Here is an 18,581-nt window from a genome sequence, read left to right on the forward strand (position 1 = left end):
GCCAACAACAAAGACGAAGTAACTGCAGTGTAGCAGCTATCAGAGACAGCACTCTACGTTTTCTCATCCCACGGATCAGCATATATCTAAAGTTGTTGCCTATTTGAAATTGACTTTGGGAAGAGTTGTTTCTTGTTTTTAATCTGGAATACCAAAAGGCATTTGCCAACAACAAATACATAGTCACTGTAGTGTAGCAGTCATCATACACAGCACTCCATGTTTTTTCATCCCATGGATCAGAATTTCTCTAAAGTTGTTGCATATTTGAAATTGACTTTGGGAAGAATTGTTTCTTTGTGTTTAATCTGGAATACCAAAAGGCATGCGCAAACAATAAAGACCAAGTAACTGAACTGTAGCAATTGAAAATGTGGCACTTTTAAATTGACTTCATTCCACAAGACAGTACTTTTATAGCCTAAATTGTTTATTTTACATTTAATGGGATATATTATATGGACCTCTGGAATAGGAAGGTAGTAGGGTTCTTAATTGCTGAAAATCGCACATTCTGGATTGATTGTGTTGTCATTGCTTTTTGCTCTCTCTTAAATGTACCTCTCTGCTGTGAGCGATTCAAACATGCATCCATATATTGTTTACTTAATTACTAGGTAATAATTAACCTAAAACCTGTATAAAATATTTACTAAATGGGTACTATGTTAACTTCTCTGGCAAAATTTTACATAACAGTGTTGTATTTGCGTTACATAATAAACATGTAAAACTGTACAAACCAGCAGTTAAGTAATTTTTAATTAAATGTTTAAGTGTTCTTATTTCACATGAAAATTAAGGATAATTTTACTTAACCTGTGTATCACGTTTTTTGAGTGTAAGTGTTATATTTATGGGATTTGGGGTTTGCAATTTCACCTGCAATTGTCAATTGAACATCAGTAAGGTGTTGGCATATTCAACCCGCAAAGAGTGTAAGAATAGCCAGACATGTGGTGTTACTACAGCTCTCCCATCAACTGAGTAATAAACACCTTTGAAGAGCTAAATTTAGGGGACTGGGTGTGACAATGACACCTGCAAGTGTTGATAAATTCCACACCAGCGAGGTGTTAGATTTTCAACACTCGGAAAGTGTAAAATTAGCAAGGAGGGTGTTGTCCCTGTACGAGCTAGGCTGAAGTGTTTGATATAACACTTATCGATTACTTTTCAACACTTCATTTTTTTGAGTGTACCAGAATTTTTGGAGGGATCATCATCATCATCATTATCATCATCATCATTATCATCATCATCATTATTAATATTATTTCTAATATTGTAATCCACACTCAAATTGGCTTAACGCACTTCGCATATCTACTTTCTGCAAGGTGATATGGTAACTCAATATTACAATGAGATACATGTGCTGGTTGTTATAACGCCAATATTTTACAATTAGATGCATATCGTGTATCCTTACTGGATGTTGAAGCCAGATAAAGGCTCGGCAGTAATCTGACTGTTATTTATGCCTAACTTCCGGGTATAGATTTGATTACAATCATCTCATTGTTGTTTGATAAAACGTTAATCTCAAACCTATATTCAGCTATTTAAGTTATTTTAAAACAAGGAATCGTCTACATTCTTGCCACAGATTATGCTATTGTTTCACAATCTCCGTTTTTCCCCTCTTTATCATGGTTCTTTTCAAACTATGCAGCAATCTGCGACTATTTCACGAGAAGCACCTTTCACTCACAATGCTTTGTTTCAGGTAAGAATCTTAATTGTGAGAAGCATCACACTGTATTGAACACACGTTGTACTTGCTCTTAGAAGCAATGTATGGAATGCTTTGCACCTCTTATATCTTATATCTTCAGATTTTTGCTTCTCCCACTTCACTGTTTAAATCAACCAATGCATGGAATGGAATATTATTCTATGCCTTTCAATGATCTGTGAAGGCAAACTGACCATTTCAGCTAAAGTGTCTACATTGTGTTAATGCAATGAAATATACTCTTGTAATTTTGGGCAGAATTTAAGGTCATTTCCCGTGGTTACTTCTAGTTTTTATGTTGCCCCTCACCCCCCCCCCCCCCCCGGTCGTATTGTACGGTAGTTAATCATCTTATTTTCACACACAAAATGATTATTATTTACTATTATATTGCTTACCATGCCTAATCATGATTTAAAACATTCATCTTCAACGACAAAGTAGGTATACCCTATTTGATGATCAGCCTATGTATAAAGTGAAAGCATTCATCACCAAAGTTTGACAGACTAAACATCTTGATATATTGTTTGGCTCGCATATGTCGTTAGTTTTGTTTGTTTTAGCTGCACAGATGAAACTACAAACAATTTAAAATTTTGCACGCAATTCATACTGTGTCACGTGATGCCTCAATCGGTAGTCTGTATTTTCACATTTACACTACGGAAGGTAAAATATTTCACTCTAAATAGTTTAGGATGTTCAGTCCTGTTTTGTATTTTTAACAAGTTGGCTTACGGTGTAACGTCTGAAGGATCTCCCCTTCCTGTCTCTTCGGCGTCGCAAAAGGAGTTTGAAACCCCTGGTAAGTAAATGTTTCTTACATTCGCCGCACAATGCCAGACTGACCACGACCCGAGTCAACACGACCGTCGTTACGGGTCAACATCGTGAATATTCAGCATGGTGCGTGTGCTTAAGAATAGCACGGCCTCAGTCTGGAATACTAAACATCGTAACCTAGAGGTAATACATTTTCAAGTGACCTGAACGAAGCAAATAGTTGTTTAGAGCACTGATCATTTGTTCGGGTTGTGGGGTCAGTTATCAGACCATTGGCTCATAACGACAATCAATAACCGGGTCATGACCAATCGAGTTCACATGGGTCTTAACAACAATCGAAATACCATGGCACGAAGGTCGAATTGAGTCTGGTCGGGGTCAGTCGGGCCGTAGGCGATGGACTTAAAAGATGTTATGCTCAAGGGGCCTCCGCTTATATCGCACCCTTATATGTACGTTTCAGGAGAAATATCATCGAATCATCCTTCCTTACATCATATTGTCGAAATTAAGGTTCGAATTTGATTTCAACAGTTTTTAGTTTATTCCCCAAAGTTAACAAACATAATATTGTAAAATGATTGGGAATAAAGAATTTTAGAAAACACATTTTTTACTTAAAGGATGACTTGAGGTATAATTTTAGTCTTGATAGGTCAGATTAAAAGAAGAAAATTAAGATAAAATTCAAACCAATTTCGGTTTTCACGATATTTCAAAATGTACTTCTACAATGTTCCTTTAAGGCTAAATTTGATCATGAAATCGGCTCCTTGTGAAGACCTTAATGTTAATGTTAATCCAGTTTTTTTTTTATGAATTCTAATAACTCATACAAGAAATATACTTGTAACTTCATATGAACAACGGAATACCCTCTTATTTCGGACATGCTTCATCCCGTAATGTCACCATCTCATATGTATTTACCTATGCAATGAAAAAGACGCTAACATAAATTAACATTATAATTCATTTTCTTTGGTACTTTAGACTGTTACATGGAAACAAGAGATGCTATTTTTTGTGCGGCACAGAGTAAGTATAACTACCAGTTCCTAATCTATATTCTCACCCTGGTTCACGAACGGAAATGTACGAGTGACTCAAGGCTTTAGATTCCATTTGTTAATTTTGAGAAGATAATTCTCGAATAATGACTACATTATATTTTGAAATTATTCATGGTTTAATGAATAATACGTATTATTTTGTTATGGCATGTGGAATATGTTTAGGTAGTTAATTGGCATCAATACTAAGTATAATTTGTCTTTTTTTTTCAATTAAAATGAGATCATATTGACAAATATCTAAATTTATTTACTGTAATATTTTATGAACAAGCCACTAATTATTCCGCTGGTGAAAGAGAGTGTATATAATTTATTAGAATCAGATCTTTAGGAACGGCTTTATTAATGATCTAAACAAATGATTTCGTTTTTGACATTTCCTCAATACATTTCGTAAATACCTCAGTTTACAAGAACGGCATTTTATCCTATGAATCCACAAACTTTGCAGAACTATTATAACAAACTTCAATTGAATCATTGATGACTGCGGTATGTATGTTCAATACAACTGCAATACTAAGGTTTCATTACATGCTTGAAATGGTGGGAAAGTTCAATGCTTTAGACAAAAATCGTCTTGGAATTTCCAAGACTAATATGTTCTCAATAATGACTTTCTTCACAGGCGTTGTGCGATGTGGCATGCCAATAGATGTTCTGCTTGTAACGTGTTGAATATAGCTCCGAAAACAATATTGTTATGATGTTCAGCTGGTGTCCACCAATACAGGTCAACCAAATGAGGTCGCTATCGCGATATAAAGTACAGCTTCATACGATTGATGGAGATTTGTTATTGAATGATAGCATTCAACATGAATCCGATGTAAGTGTTAGCATTTAGAAGCCTGAACATGCGCTCACGTAACAACAGTTGGTTCCATATCGCAAGTCACGCAAAAGATATTTATTATAAACTATTTTGTACGACGAAACTGTAAGACATTGAGATAAATGACAAGTACAAGTAAAACTTGACTGAATGTTTCATTGCTTGGGTTGCATACACGAGAAGAATTATATGTATGTACTACATCAATCAATTTTTGCAAATCGATTTTTCTAGATAAATACAAAAAAAAAAAGACATGGGGAATGTTTAACATGATGTATAACCTATTTTGACATTTTAACGAAATTGAATACAAAAGTTGCCATTTATATAATGTCATTTTTTTCTGCGCAGAACGAAACTTACTATTGGAGAGCCACTAGCCCAGAAATTCAAGAAGGCAACCAATACAAACTAACGGTTAGATTATGATATTATTGTTTATCGGTATCTTGAAAGTACCAAAATGTCAGTTCCGAATGTATTTAGTTATATCGGTCCAATCAAATGTTTCGTCGACTTAAACAATGAAGGAAACTGTGTAGAGAATTGGTTCTAAGAGATCTTAAGGATTGGCATTGGTTGATATCAAAAGTCATCCACACATGGTTATATATAGCAGGTTTATTACGTAACAGACTGATAAATCTAACAGTACATTGGGTTATCTGCAGGAAAGAGTGGTGCCGTCCGATCTGAGGGGAAGGAAAACCATTTCCGCTATGACGATCAAATCAATCAAGGATGGTCAAAATTAACAACAGTAGCTGGTGATAATCTCAAAGTTGGTTGCACCTACCTCCCCACCCACCCCCCCCCCCCATTGTACTCCTCCGTCGCCTATTAAATTACTTTTGGAAACCATGTCTACATGTTCTCTAAGAGCAGTAGCACTGAACGCAAACGGGCAATACATATGAATATAATATATCATATAAATTAATGGTGAGTAGAGGGTTTCGTTGTCTGTGGGGATTTGTTTGAGATTGTAGAGTTGGTTTTGGTCTTGACTTTAAGGGTTCCGATTGTAGGGAACATGTAAACAGCGAAACTTACTGGCAATAGTGTTAGTAGTAAGTTTATGTCTGTGTTAATGTCTTAAATATTGGCATCATGTTGAATTAAGAAAAGAATAGGCAACGAGAAATTGATCATCGTAAAAAGCAAATGAAAGCTCTATATGATTTTTTGCTTTCAATCATTGGGAATGTTATTGATGCTAGAGTGCACATGTAAATAATTAATCATCACACGTTAATGAGAAGCTCGTGTAGTGTACTGTATCTTTGTCCTTGTGGTTTTGTCTTATCACAACTGATATTCTAATTTTAGATCGTTCCATACCTCTCGGGTACATATGGAGATGAACCGGGAAGACTTTTTACACAATCGTTTGCGGCCATGATTTTTAAAGAAGGTACATTAAGAAGATTGCGAATATTCTGTTATCCATTTTTATTATTGAAAAGTAGTCATAATAATGCTACATGAAAATGCTATTTATTTTTGTATTCATTTTCCTTATGTTTGGTACTCATGGCAATTCACCTTTTACTTGTTTTCCAAATTATTGTATTACACACGTTTTGGGAGATTCTCTTACCATTTCCCAAGATTCGATATTCATGTTCTGTTACATTTGGCAAACATTATAACCATTAAAACTTTACTTTTTTAATACTCTTTCAGAGACTACAGTCGATCCAGAAGGTGCCGTGACATCAACCGTTTCATTAAATAGAAACAATGCTCCTGTACGGTCTAAAGATCCGCCACCCGGTCAGCCTCCGAACTTACATCCGCATTCACCGACTGCGAGCTTCCCTACCACCGTAATTGCTGTGGTGCTACTTGTTGGTCTAGCAGTAGTAGTTGTGATAATATGTACTGTATGTATCCTGTGGACTAGAACCCGAAGACGAGAGACTAACGATCGTCTGGAAAATCTCCATCTTGAACAAATGTACCAAGAGAAAGCCATAGGTAACCATGCAACCAGTGGCGACTGATGTCAGAAGCTAAGAATCTTTGTCATAATCAAAATGTATTAAATTATCTTCACTAATGTAAATGAAAATATAATAATAATTTACAAAGTATTAGGTAATTACGTAAAAACTAATAATAAATTGCTTAACGGTTATTTCACGTTTCTATGTTTGATTTACAGAAAAGACCCGAGAGATTGACCCGATATTGAAAGATAAAGAAATTAGCCACGATCAAGTCATAATCGAGCACAAGCTAGGAGAAGGTGAATTCGGTTTGGTGCATATCGGCAAGGCCACCGGCATGAAGAATAAAGTTGATGATGTTGTAGTCGCCATCAAGACAACGAAAGGTACCGAAAATGTGTTTTCTGTTCACACATATATATATATGTTTATATATATATATAAATATATATATATATATACATATATATATATAAACATATATATAAACATATATATAAACATATATATATATATAAACATATATATATATATATATATATATATATATATATATATATATATATATATATATATATTTGTGTGTGTGTATATATCTACCACTGCCAATAGAATAGAAACAATAACAATTACTCTTGAAAGACTTTTAAGTAAATTATTTGTTTTCTTAATTATATGAACTCAGATCGAAATTACAGAAACAATCGACTGAAAGGAACGAAAAAGGATACCATTGCTCTTTCATTTCGTACTTATTGATAATGTTGCTATTATGATTAAATTGAAGGAAAGAAATTAATATCGACAAATATTTCATGCATATATCTAAAATATTGCGCTATTGCCGAAATTTTCTTGGCGATTGTTCTCATTCATTTGTTTAAATACTCTTACAGTCGGAGCATTTGATGACGTGAAGGAGGACCTGTTGAATGAAATGAAACTCATCGCAGAGCTTGGCGACCATGTCAACATCCTTTGTCTTCTTGCTTGCTGCTCAATGAATGAACCGTTCTACCTAATAACAGAATATATGAAGTATGGTGACTTGCTGGGCTTCTTACGGGAGTGCAGAAGGGTAAATCCCATGCATACCAGTCATGTAATCTAAACAAGTTTAAGTAAACTCATGGAAATCTGATGTTGTAGTAACGTGATCGTAGAATTGGATTCAACATATTTTGAACGTAAATATTGCATGCCATGTTGTTTTGTCTTATTCTTTGTCATCAATCTCACACAGACAGAAAACTCAGAGAAAGACCAAATCTACTCTGTACAGGAGAAACAACAGTTTATAAGTTGCTCGTGACATTGTTAATGGGATGGTAAGGTGTTTAAAAGCATTTCACTTGAGTGTAGTTTAAGTGCCCGTATGCCTAGGGCTACCATCGTTACCAAATATCTACAATATATATCGCGAAATAGCTACGATAGCGTAACGTGGTAGTACTTGTTGCAACTATTTTAGCCCACGTTACACAACTTTTCTCGCCGAGCTTGTGAGGCTCGCATGTTGCCATCAATCATGTTATGCGTCGACAACGATGCGTGGAGTACTACAAATCGGTTTATTTGTTTTAATAGGCGTATCGTAAAAAAGAACAGTGATATCTGCGAACCTCACAAAGACCGTACAATTTACTTTAGCCGTGGGGAATGTATTTTCGTTGCAAAAACGAGACATTCCCGATTAATCGTGATTTATGATAACCCTACTACTATTTGAATTTATGTTTGCTATCACCAAAATGCACATGGCTTAATCAGTTTGTACGTTGTACGTTAATCGGTATAAACTGAAGTGTTATAACACCGTAACACGTGTTAGACCTGTCAGCAGATGCTACTGTGGGAAACATTACTAACGGACGAATTCATTACTCAAAAGTTGTTTCAAGTAATGACTGGTTGTAGTCTAAACAAATGTCCCTATGTTTGACTATTAAGTATACCTTGTTATTAAAGATGGTTTTTGCAGTGAAGTGTCCTCCACTTAAAATGCGGACGAAATTATTGCCGAAACCTTTAGAGTGGTCTAGTTAGTCCAGACAATATTTATGCATAGGATTGTGTGTTTACTATTTTCTGTTTGTAAGTCCTTCTCAGTAATAACTGGTCACAAATGTACCACATGTTAAGGAATTATAACACACGTCAGTTTTAACTGATTAACGGGTACTCACCGTTACTAGTTTTAAACTGATAAAGCCAGGATAATCGGGTGTTGCTGTACAATGTGAACAATATGCAGACAAAGTGACAGGACGTTTTCTTATTTGTTTTTTTTTAAATTCTGACAGACCCACATACAAGAAAAACGTTTCTATCACGGGGATCTTGCTGCTCGTAATTCGTACTCGTTGGTGAAGGACTGACGATAAAAATAGCTGATTTTGGACTCGCCGATGACATTTACACGAGAGGATATAAAAGGAGAGCTACCGAACAGAAAATACCGGTGAAATGGTGCAGTCTAGAAACGATCCTAAATGGAATATGTAGCTCAGAAGGAGACTCGTATGTAACCAAATATAATTCCTTTGTATAAAAAACGTCTTTCATTGGTAAAATATTTCATCATCTTACAAATACATGAGAGAACCTCTCATGATATTGAACAGGATTTGTCAAAATTATAAAATATGAAAAAAATATGAACGATATGATTCAAGAAATTATTAAACTGATGAATAAGATGGAAATATCATGCGTTTTCTGAAGTCAGCTTCTTATTTGACATAAGCATTACAAGCTTGACAATATTTCGTCAGCAGTTATAAACTAATGAACATAGAAATCCTAATTCACATGCTATTGTCAAACTTATTTTATTTGTAATAGGTCTATGATTTCGTCGTTTGTTTTGTTTAACTGAGATGGTCCTTTGGAGTACTGCTGTATGAGATTTTCACACTCGGTGGTACTCCTTATCCTGGTATCCGCACCTCGGTTATTAGTCAGTCAACTGAAAAACGGCTACCGCATGGACCAACCGGGAAGTTGTCCTGATGACATGTAAGTATACAGAAGCAGTTCTATAAAGAGAATCCAATTCTCCCCTCCTTGACCTTATTGGTTAGAACGTGTGGTTCAAACAAACATATACATGCCATTATCTGACCTTAATTATGTCAAGCATATAAGTTATTAAGTTGACTATGATCGCGGATGGGTTTTGCGAATCTTACGCAAATCATGGTTTACTTTGAAACGGCCTGTTGATATCGCAGTCACCAGAGCGTATAATACTATAGTGTTATTCAACAGCATGAGTACGAGAATAGTTGGAATTCCCCGTGATGCGAGTACGCGTACGAGTGCAAGACCCTAGAAGCGTGAGAACGAGTACTTAAAGTTGTATTAGTATCTATTTATACTAGATCTCCTAGTGAGTAGCGATGACAATCCGAAAAAAAAGACGAATACTATGCTATAGAATGCGAGAACGAGTCAGTCACTTCATTACGTGTCACCATTCTCATGTTGAAGGCTAAGATTAATAATAAACTCATCCCCAAACTTATGTTACTTTGCTTCCTCGATATTCCGCAATTCGCAGTGTCCACTCGAAGTTCGGGTCCAAACAAAGATGTCGGCGCCTAACGATATCTTCACGTGTGTACAGTAAAACGTGGCTCACGTAATGGAGCCTCCATTCAGACTGACACTTAATCCAGGCCCGTCCCTCGTAGTAACTCACTGCTCTTCCTAACTGATAAATGTTTATTTATATAATAATTCGGTTACTTGTCCGAAACGTAATAATTGCTCGCTAGTAGTAATAACTCTGTAAATATGCTAGGGTCTGACTTGCTCGCTACCGCTGCGTATACAGTACTGTAACGGCTATATAGCTCGCGGCGACGATGAATACAACTGCTCGTAGTCGCGGACTTGTAATAGATAATTGCGAGATGTTGGCTCGAATATGAAGAGATGAATGATGATGCCTTGACTGTATAAAATCTCCACTAATTACGCTCCAGCTACTGCTGAATATAGCGTTGATATGTAGTCATTAAAAAGGCTGATGATTAGTACATCTCTCCGGTATCAAATCTTACATGCAAGTGGTGTCACGCTGGAAGATGCATAGCGAGAAGAGTACTGCTGATTACGCAAGGATGTGGGCAAGTCCATTATGCAAAAGGGTGATGATCACTACAGTAGCTCCCCCCTAGAGAGCTGAAGGATGAAGCAATCGATAACAAATAAATAGTGATAGTTAGTTATGCTAATTAAACGTCAAACCTGATGACCTGTAAAAATTTCTTTGGCCAATGTACCTGACGTCCTGAACGAGTTTTGTATACTGGTCGCTTGGGTGGTGACGGCTTGGCTATGATTTGTTTAGACTTCGTAGCTGTCGCGTCCGACTCGGGGCTAGTAGAAATTTTAGCCCTACTAAACTTGTCGAAATCCTCGCTAAGATAAGCTACTTTTAATCGTTCTAAACTAACTGAATCCTCCTCACCGTTGATGTCTAATATAAAATATTTTGGTGTCCTCCTGATGACTTTGAATGGTCCCTTATACGGAGCTTGCAACGGTTTCCTCACTGCATCTGTTCGAACCCAAACATGTGTACATGTGTTAAGGTCCTTATGTACATAACTACTTTTGTTGTTGACAGATGGCCTGGTCAGAGCCGGTTGTAACTGTGCCATATGCTGCCTAAGGCGTTCTGCGTAGTTCGAAGGGTCTGGAACTTCTTTGCTTTTGAGTGGCTCTATGAACTCACACGGTAAACTGAGAGGGGTTCCAAAAACCATGTCAGCAGCACTACAGTTCAAATCCGCTTTGAGTGAAGAGCGTATACCTAACAGTACTAATGGTAAGGCTTCCGTCCATTGATCAGGGTGATACTGCGCCTTTAATGCATTCTTCAGTTGTCGATGGAAACGCTCTACTAATCCGTTAGACTTGGGATGGTAAGCGGTTGTCCTAATGCGTTTACATCCTAATAATCTGGTTAGGTTTCTGAACAAGGCAGATTCAAATTGCGAACCTCTATCTGTCGTGATGATTGATGGGACACCAAATATGGAGACCCACCGTTCTATAAATGCCTTCGCTACAGTCTCTGCAGTAATGTTAGATATAGGTATGGCCTCTGGCCATCTAGTAAATCTGTCTATGATAGTTAATAAATAAGAAAAACCGTTGGAAGGTGGTATTGGACCAACAATGTCTATGTGGACGTGAGAGAAACGGGGACCAGGTGTCGCGAATGTGCCTACTGGTAATCTAACATGGCGATGAATTTTCGCTTTCTGACACTGCATACATGTTCTGGTCCAATCTCTAATGTCTTTGTTAATGGAAGTCCAAATAAAACGCTGAGTAGCCAATCGCTGCGTTGCTCTGATTCCGGGGTGGGAAAGCGAATGTAGTGAATTGAATACTGTTTTCCTATACTTGGCTGGGATATACGGTCTCGCGACTCCGGTTGATGTATCGCAGGTAATTGTGTGTTGCGTATTGGCCATTGGTATTTCCTCAAATTTGAGCGATGCTGATTTGCGTAATTTGGCTAACTCGTCGTCGTCCTTTTGTAGCGATGCAATTACATCAAAATCTATGCTTACTGGAGATGGTGATGTGATTGCGTCGATTGTACAACGAGATAAAGCATCCGCTACAACGTTGTCCTTCCCTTTAATATGACGAATGTCCGGTGTAAATTGGGAAATATAATCTAAATGTCTGATCTCTCTTGGTGAATACCGATCAGCATTGACCGAAAATGAACGGGTTAGGGGCTTGTGATCCGTTAAAACAAAGAAATGTCTACCTTCTAGCGTATGGCGAAAATAACGAATAGATAGATAAATCGCGAGTAACTCTCGCCCGAATGTGCTATACCTGGTTTCTGCAGGTGCTAAACGTTTCGAAAAAAATGCTATTGGTTGCCACTTACTGTTCACTAGCTGTTGGAGTACACCTCCTATGGCTACATCTGATGCATCGACCATTAAACATAATGGGTCGCTGGGTGATGGATGTACTAATAATGTTGCCTCTGCTAATTTCTCTTTGATGAGCTGAAAGGCATGAATTTGGGCTAATGTTAGTTCAATAAGCTTATTTTTTACTGTTGTTGAAAGAATGTCTGTGAGCGGTTGTACTATATCTGCACAGTGAGGTATAAAACGTCTATAAAAGTTGATGAATCCCAGGAATTCTCTTAACTTGCGCAAAGAGTTGGGCTGTGGAAAGTCTACTATAGCCTTAACTTTGTCCACGAGTGGTCCTATACCTTCACTGTCCACTTGGTGGCCTAAGAACTGAAGGGTAGCTGCACCAAACACACACTTGCTAGGGTTGATGACTACTCCATACTGATCAAGTCTTTCAAATAATTGCTTAAGATGTGACATATGCTCTTCCGTTGATGTACTAGCGATAAGGAGATCATCGATATATGCATATACAAATGGTAGTCCACGCAAAACCTGATCTATAAAACGTTGAAATGTTTGGGCAGCATTGCGAAGTCCAAATGGCATGCGTACAAACTCGAAGAGACCGAACGGAGTGGTAATTGCCGTTTTATGTACATCTGCTGGTTCAACTGGGATCTGGTGATAAGCTCGAACGAGATCTATTTTAGAGAAAATGATTTTTCCCTCTAATGCTGCTGTGAAGTCAAAAATATGGGGTATAGGATAGCGATCGGGTACTGTAGCACTATTCAAAGCTCTGTAGTCTCCACATGGGCGCCAATCGCCCGACTTTTTAGGTACCATGTGAAGTGGAGATGACCAATTACTCTCTGATGGCCTAATGATACCCAACTGCAACATGTGTTCAAACTCATCCTTTGCTATTTGTAATTTGTTCCCTGGTAATCTCCTCGGTCGTGCGCTACGGGGAGGTCCCTATGTTATAATATGATGTGTAACATCATGCTTAATGGCACTAGCTTGCAGTTTTGCAGTTTTGTAGTTTTGTAGTTTTGCATTTTTCTGTTTCACCTTTTACTGTAAAGCGCTTAGTGGCCTTTGTGATGTTAGGCGCTATATAAATGCTTTATATTATTATTATTATTATTAGCTTTATAATTGGGCTTAGTGATGCCTGGAAATTGTTTCAATAAACTCTGGTAACCATCAGTTTGATTGCTCAATGAACATGTAGGGCTAGGTGAAATAATGGAAGCTTTCATACCAGTGGCATGGAGAGATGTCTTACTGTCTATCAGTCTGCGATGCTTGACATCTACGATAAAAGAGTAATGATCCAGGAAATCTGCACCGAGTATGGCTGTACGAACATCGGCGATGGTGAATATCCATGGAAATGATCGTCGCAAACCTATGTCTAAAATAAGAGACTTCTCACCATAAGTAATAATAGGTAGTTTGTTAGCAGCTTCCAATACAAAAGATGATGGTTTCTTCTTCTCTAAGTTGGATGGTGGAATAACACTATAATCTGCACCAGTGTCTATTAGGAATTTAAGGCCTGTTTTACGATCATGAATATAGAACAAACGACTGTCTTTACGGCCAGGCGATGACGTCGCCACTAATCGCTGGCCTTGTTGTTTGATGACTTTGTAGGTGTCTTTTCCTTTGTATATGAGCATGGAGGTACACATTTGTGAGCTTTAACTCCATATTTGTAATGATAAAAACAAGGTCCCTCTGGATCGTGGTCGTTATACTTGGAACGTTGATTGCTTGGAGATCGACGCCAGTTCCTATTGGGACTCTGATTGGGACTACGTCTACGATCACCACCAGAAGTACGTCCTCGTTCACTAGAATTACCTTGATTGCGTACTTGATACGTCAACGACTCAACTCTATTCTTAATTCGGCGATCATGTTGCGTAGCTCTGCTATTTCGCTGTTCGCTGATGCTGATGGGTGCGTTGCGATTGGGCTAGCTGAGTGATGCTGGGTCGGTGGCGCATAATGTGCTGAAGGTGGTTGTGTATAATGTGCTGCAGGTGGTGGAGATGGCGTGGTTATGGCAGCGATATGTGACGTGGTGGGGGTTAACGTTACTTTTACTATTTTGTCAGCCAACTGTGCTAACTCCTCACACTTGACCGTCTCACTAGTTGAGGCAAGAATCAGCTGCACATTGGTAGGAAGGCGCTGAAGGAATAGCTGTTTAAAAAGACTATCCTCCAACGGCTTCCCAGCAAGTAACTGCTGCATCCTGCGCAATAGCTGTGTGGGTTTGCGATCCCCTAATTCTTCTGTGACAAGCAGCTTGGTAAAACGCTTCTCTGAAATTGACGTACGTTTGATCAGTTCCTTCTTTAAGGTGGTATATTGGTTCGTTGTAGGCGGAGTTATGAGCAAATCTCTAACCTCCAAGGCAATGTCTGGCTGCAGGCTTGCTATGACATAAGCAAATTTGGTTGCTTCGGTTGTTATACCCCTAGTTGCAAACTGTGCTTCTAGCTGAACAAACCAGACTGTGGGGTCGCTTGCCCAAAATGGTGGCACCTTTATACTGACCGCATGAAGAAGGGTACTGGCACTACCCCCCGAAGGGTCTACTGGGGTTGCATCTGGTTTAGACATGATAATAATATATAGTATACAAAGTAATGTTCGCAGATAGTGTTACGATAGGGATTGCTTACAGTGCTAGCGTTGTCGACTTCGATGTATGTATTCCTTGAGGGCCCGGCGTTCCGCTGCGAATGCCCGATAAGTCTCAATGAACCAACGCTGCTTCAACGTAGATATTGCGTGAAGGCCGTCGTACAGTTGAGCCGGTCTGTTGCGAACAGTTGATCTCACTCGATTTTGCCTGTTTTTACGCTTGCTGATTCCACGAATAAAGGTATGCCAAGTTAACTTCCGGGGAGTTACGCCGTGTTGGGTGGGTTTGTTGAGCTGAATGATTCTTTGATTTGAATCGTCTAAAATTGCATCCACTTCAAGCTGTATAGAATGTAACTCACTCTCTCCCAGGATCTTAGCATGCTTAGATTCTTGGAATTTTGCAAAAATAATTGTAGGTATAGTCACAAATGTAACAACAGTCCTTGGGTGTTTACTAATAATCTGTAGCTTAAAATCTGTCAATAGTGCGATGAGGCCATCCGCATTCAGAGAGGATCTAGTGAGAACGCGCTTATGCGATCTACTGTCCGATACGAAGGCTGTCAGATTATTGATGCCTGCAGCAATCTTTACGACTATCCAGTCATGGGCACTGTAGGTCCCGAGCTTCGCTAAAGTTGGAGCGACTAAATCCTGTATTTTAGCACCTCTACGAATAATAAAATCTATGCTGAAATTATGCTCAGCAGGCTTTCTATAACTGTCAAATGAATGAGCTCTCGAATCAGCTACGAACAAACAACGTACATGCCCCGGCATTGGCTCTATGTAATTATATACGACAAGTGTGTAACTACACACTGTAGGATATGCGGCTATATGCTACGGTGCTAAATCATAAAATGCTAGTGTTTATAAAATAACGTTGTACTAGTCTGGGCTGTACTGCACAGAATGCACAGTTAATAACTATGAACAGGCGCACTACTGTATAGCAAAGGCTACTGTACTATGATGTCTTTACTTATACCATAAAAAAAATGTCACCTTCTCAAGGTAATTTATCAGTTCGAAATCACACGTAAATATCGAAGAAGTATCACGTCGGGATCACCAATGTTGAAGGCTAAGATTAATAATAAACTCACCCCCAACTTATGTTACTTTGCTCCCTCGATATTCCGCAATTCGCAGTGTCCACTCGAAGTTCGGGTCCAAACAAAGATGGCGGCGCCTAACGATATCTTCACGTGTGTACAGTAAAACGTGGCTCACGTAATGGAGCCTCCATTCAGACTGACACTTAATCCAGGCCCGTCCTTCGTAGTAACTCACTGCTCTTCCTAACTGATAAATGTTTATTTATATAATAATTCGGTTACTTGTCCGAAACGTAATAATTGCTCGCTAGTAGTAATAACTGTAAATATGCTAGGGTCTGACTTGCTCGCTACCGCTGCGTATACAGTACTGTAACGGCTATGTAGCTCGCGGCGACGATGAATACAACTGCTCGTAGTCGCGGACTTGTAATAGATAATTGCGAGATGTAGGCTCGAATATGAAGAGATGAATGATGATGCCTTGACTGTATAAAATCTCCACTAATTACGCTCCAGCTACTGCTGAATATAGCGTTGATATGTAGTCATTAAAAAGGCTGATGATTAGTACATCTCTCCGGTATCAAATCTTACATGCAAGTGGTGTCACGCTGGAAGATGCATAGCGAGAAGAGTACTGCTGATTACGCAAGGATGTGGGCAAGTCCATTATGCAAAAGGGTGATGATCACTACAGCGCCTCCCTGCCCTCGTTTCCTACGCCTATGTGTCTATATGTAAGTAAACGACTCGGACTTGATATAGATGACTACTCTTGAATTAACAGTTAATGAGAGAAATATGCATAATTGTTTTTTTCATGAATTACATTATTTAATTAAGTTAATTAATTAAGAAAACAAGAATTATCAAATTGAACTATATATTTAATGCAAACGTTGTTACCGATTTCTTTCTTTTATCCTTGTTCTTACTTTTTTGAAGGAAACGATGCATCGATGCTAATGTTGATGAGGGCTCACTTCCCCATTGATCAAAAACGTGACGTCGAGCTGCTGCACCATTCCTGTACAAAACTGAGGAATGTCTCTTCTTCCGCTGCATATAATCCTTTCTTAGGTCTAGCGACGGAAAAATGTTCTTATTGTTTATGATGAGCAAAGAATTCCTTTGTTTGGTAAATTCAGAAAATGCATTCGCTTTATCAAGTACTTAATGTTAAGAACTGTAGTCCACTCAGAATGGATGTCTCGACAGAACAAGATTCCGACTGCGCAGCAGGAAGCCAATACAGGTATGGATTAAGCATAGCAAAAGCCAGAATGTATTGACCAATCTGAGGCTGTACTCTGAATGACCCCACATTTCCGCCATAGTAACCTAAAACTCGTAGATGTTTGCAACAAGGTAGAGGACCACACTCGTCAGTGAAAGGAAGCTACTCCCACAGTGATTCTATAATTTAGCACCTTGAAGGGAGAAATTCAACAGAATAATGACACTGGTATTTGAATAATAAAAACAGAATCAACAACAATAACAACAACAACATAACCATGTAGCTGAACGAATATACACTTGAATTGCTTATAAGTAAATATATTATGTGTTACAGTTTAAATCAATCAAAATGTATAATGGAAAACAATTGGAAGTTTTAGAGGGAAGGGGTTGTTAGACTCGGCTAGAATTATGGGATATTTTAACTTTGTTTGAATAGTATAATATGTAAATCGATTCCCGATTTTTGCGAGAATCGTTAATTTTTCAGCTAAAGTTATTACTGTGTGATCGTTAATCCCAGTGGTCGTTGCAGATATGAATATCAAATACATAACCAACTCACATCTATCATTCGGTGTATAATTTGTGGATCTTAAATCCTTCAAAAAAAGGCTTCATATGGACTTACCATGATGCTGGCGACTGAAATAAATAATGCAATAGTCACAATGATGTTACGGTGCTTTCCATTACCTCAAATTGGTAACAAAACAGTACAATAATTGGCATATTTGAAACTAATGATATCACTCCTCTATAATTTCCTCACTATATATTCTCAACTGTACTGTTGAGGTTGTCCATTTTAATGCCACCAAAGTGAACTGCAGACGTCACATTCATTCATTTGTATGCAAGAGGACAAATGGGGTTCAATTTCTTCGTGAAGATTCTTTCTTCTTGGAACATTTATAGTCTCAATTTAAGGTAAACATATCAGGACGAATAGCTGCAACACTACGACGTGGTATGTCGAGTTGAACACGTTTGGCTTAGTTTTGAATTCCCGATTACTACATTTGAAGCACTTTCGTGTGGTGACTATGTCTTTGCAATTGAACAGACATAATACCTTCAGAATCAACCAGAGACTAGCGGCAATAATGTGACTGTAACATTTGATTTGTAGGATATTAATCCTTCGCATGCAGTTATTTCGTAGTAAATTTTTGCAACCGAAGACAATTTCTCATATTACCAACAACACAGAATGTGTTGAAACATGAAAGATTAAGGTGCGCAGTATTATGCTTATAATTTCGAAAGAGGCACTTTGCTAAGAGCATGCGACCACTATTGACGTGAA

The 18,581-nt window shown here is 38.1% G+C and overlaps 2 protein-coding genes across 2 annotated transcripts in view; both read left to right on the forward strand.

The window, feature by feature from the left end:
* The first annotated feature begins 2,495 nt into the window (after positions 1 to 2,495).
* Positions 2,496 to 7,705, forward strand: LOC139959773 (fibroblast growth factor receptor-like). The gene is made up of 8 exons (XM_071957615.1): positions 2,496 to 3,565; positions 4,232 to 4,432; positions 4,793 to 4,858; positions 5,771 to 5,855; positions 6,128 to 6,421; positions 6,609 to 6,779; positions 7,290 to 7,471; positions 7,637 to 7,705. The coding sequence occupies exons 2-8, from the start codon at positions 4,307 to 4,309 to the stop codon at positions 7,703 to 7,705; spliced, it is 993 nt and encodes a 330-aa protein (XP_071813716.1). The 5' UTR covers positions 2,496 to 3,565; positions 4,232 to 4,306.
* The window catches only part of LOC139960676 (uncharacterized), a 53,945-nt gene continuing 43,041 nt past the window's right edge, over positions 7,678 to 18,581 (forward strand). Inside the window, exons 1-3 of the mRNA XM_071959229.1 lie at positions 7,678 to 7,721; positions 8,697 to 8,913; positions 9,273 to 9,411. Of these exons, the coding sequence (XP_071815330.1) occupies positions 8,886 to 8,913; positions 9,273 to 9,411 (167 nt within the window). The 5' untranslated portion in view covers positions 7,678 to 7,721; positions 8,697 to 8,885. The remainder of the gene's footprint in view (positions 7,722 to 8,696; positions 8,914 to 9,272; positions 9,412 to 18,581) is intronic.

Source organism: Apostichopus japonicus, chromosome 19 (genome assembly GCF_037975245.1).
Source record: "Apostichopus japonicus isolate 1M-3 chromosome 19, ASM3797524v1, whole genome shotgun sequence".
NCBI classification, from domain to species: Eukaryota; Metazoa; Echinodermata; class Holothuroidea; order Aspidochirotida; family Stichopodidae; genus Apostichopus; species Apostichopus japonicus.

Excerpts from the sequence above, each read along its gene's own strand:
- LOC139959773 (XM_071957615.1), top strand. The coding sequence starts at position 4,307 with ATGATGTTCAGCTGGTGTCCACCAATACAGGTCAACCAAATGAGGTCG. Across the intron at positions 4,433-4,792 it reads GCATTCAACATGAATCCGAT|AACGAAACTTACTATTGGAG; the intron begins GTAAGTGTTAGC and ends TTTTCTGCGCAG. Across the intron at positions 5,856-6,127 it reads GGCCATGATTTTTAAAGAAG|AGACTACAGTCGATCCAGAA; the intron begins GTACATTAAGAA and ends ATACTCTTTCAG.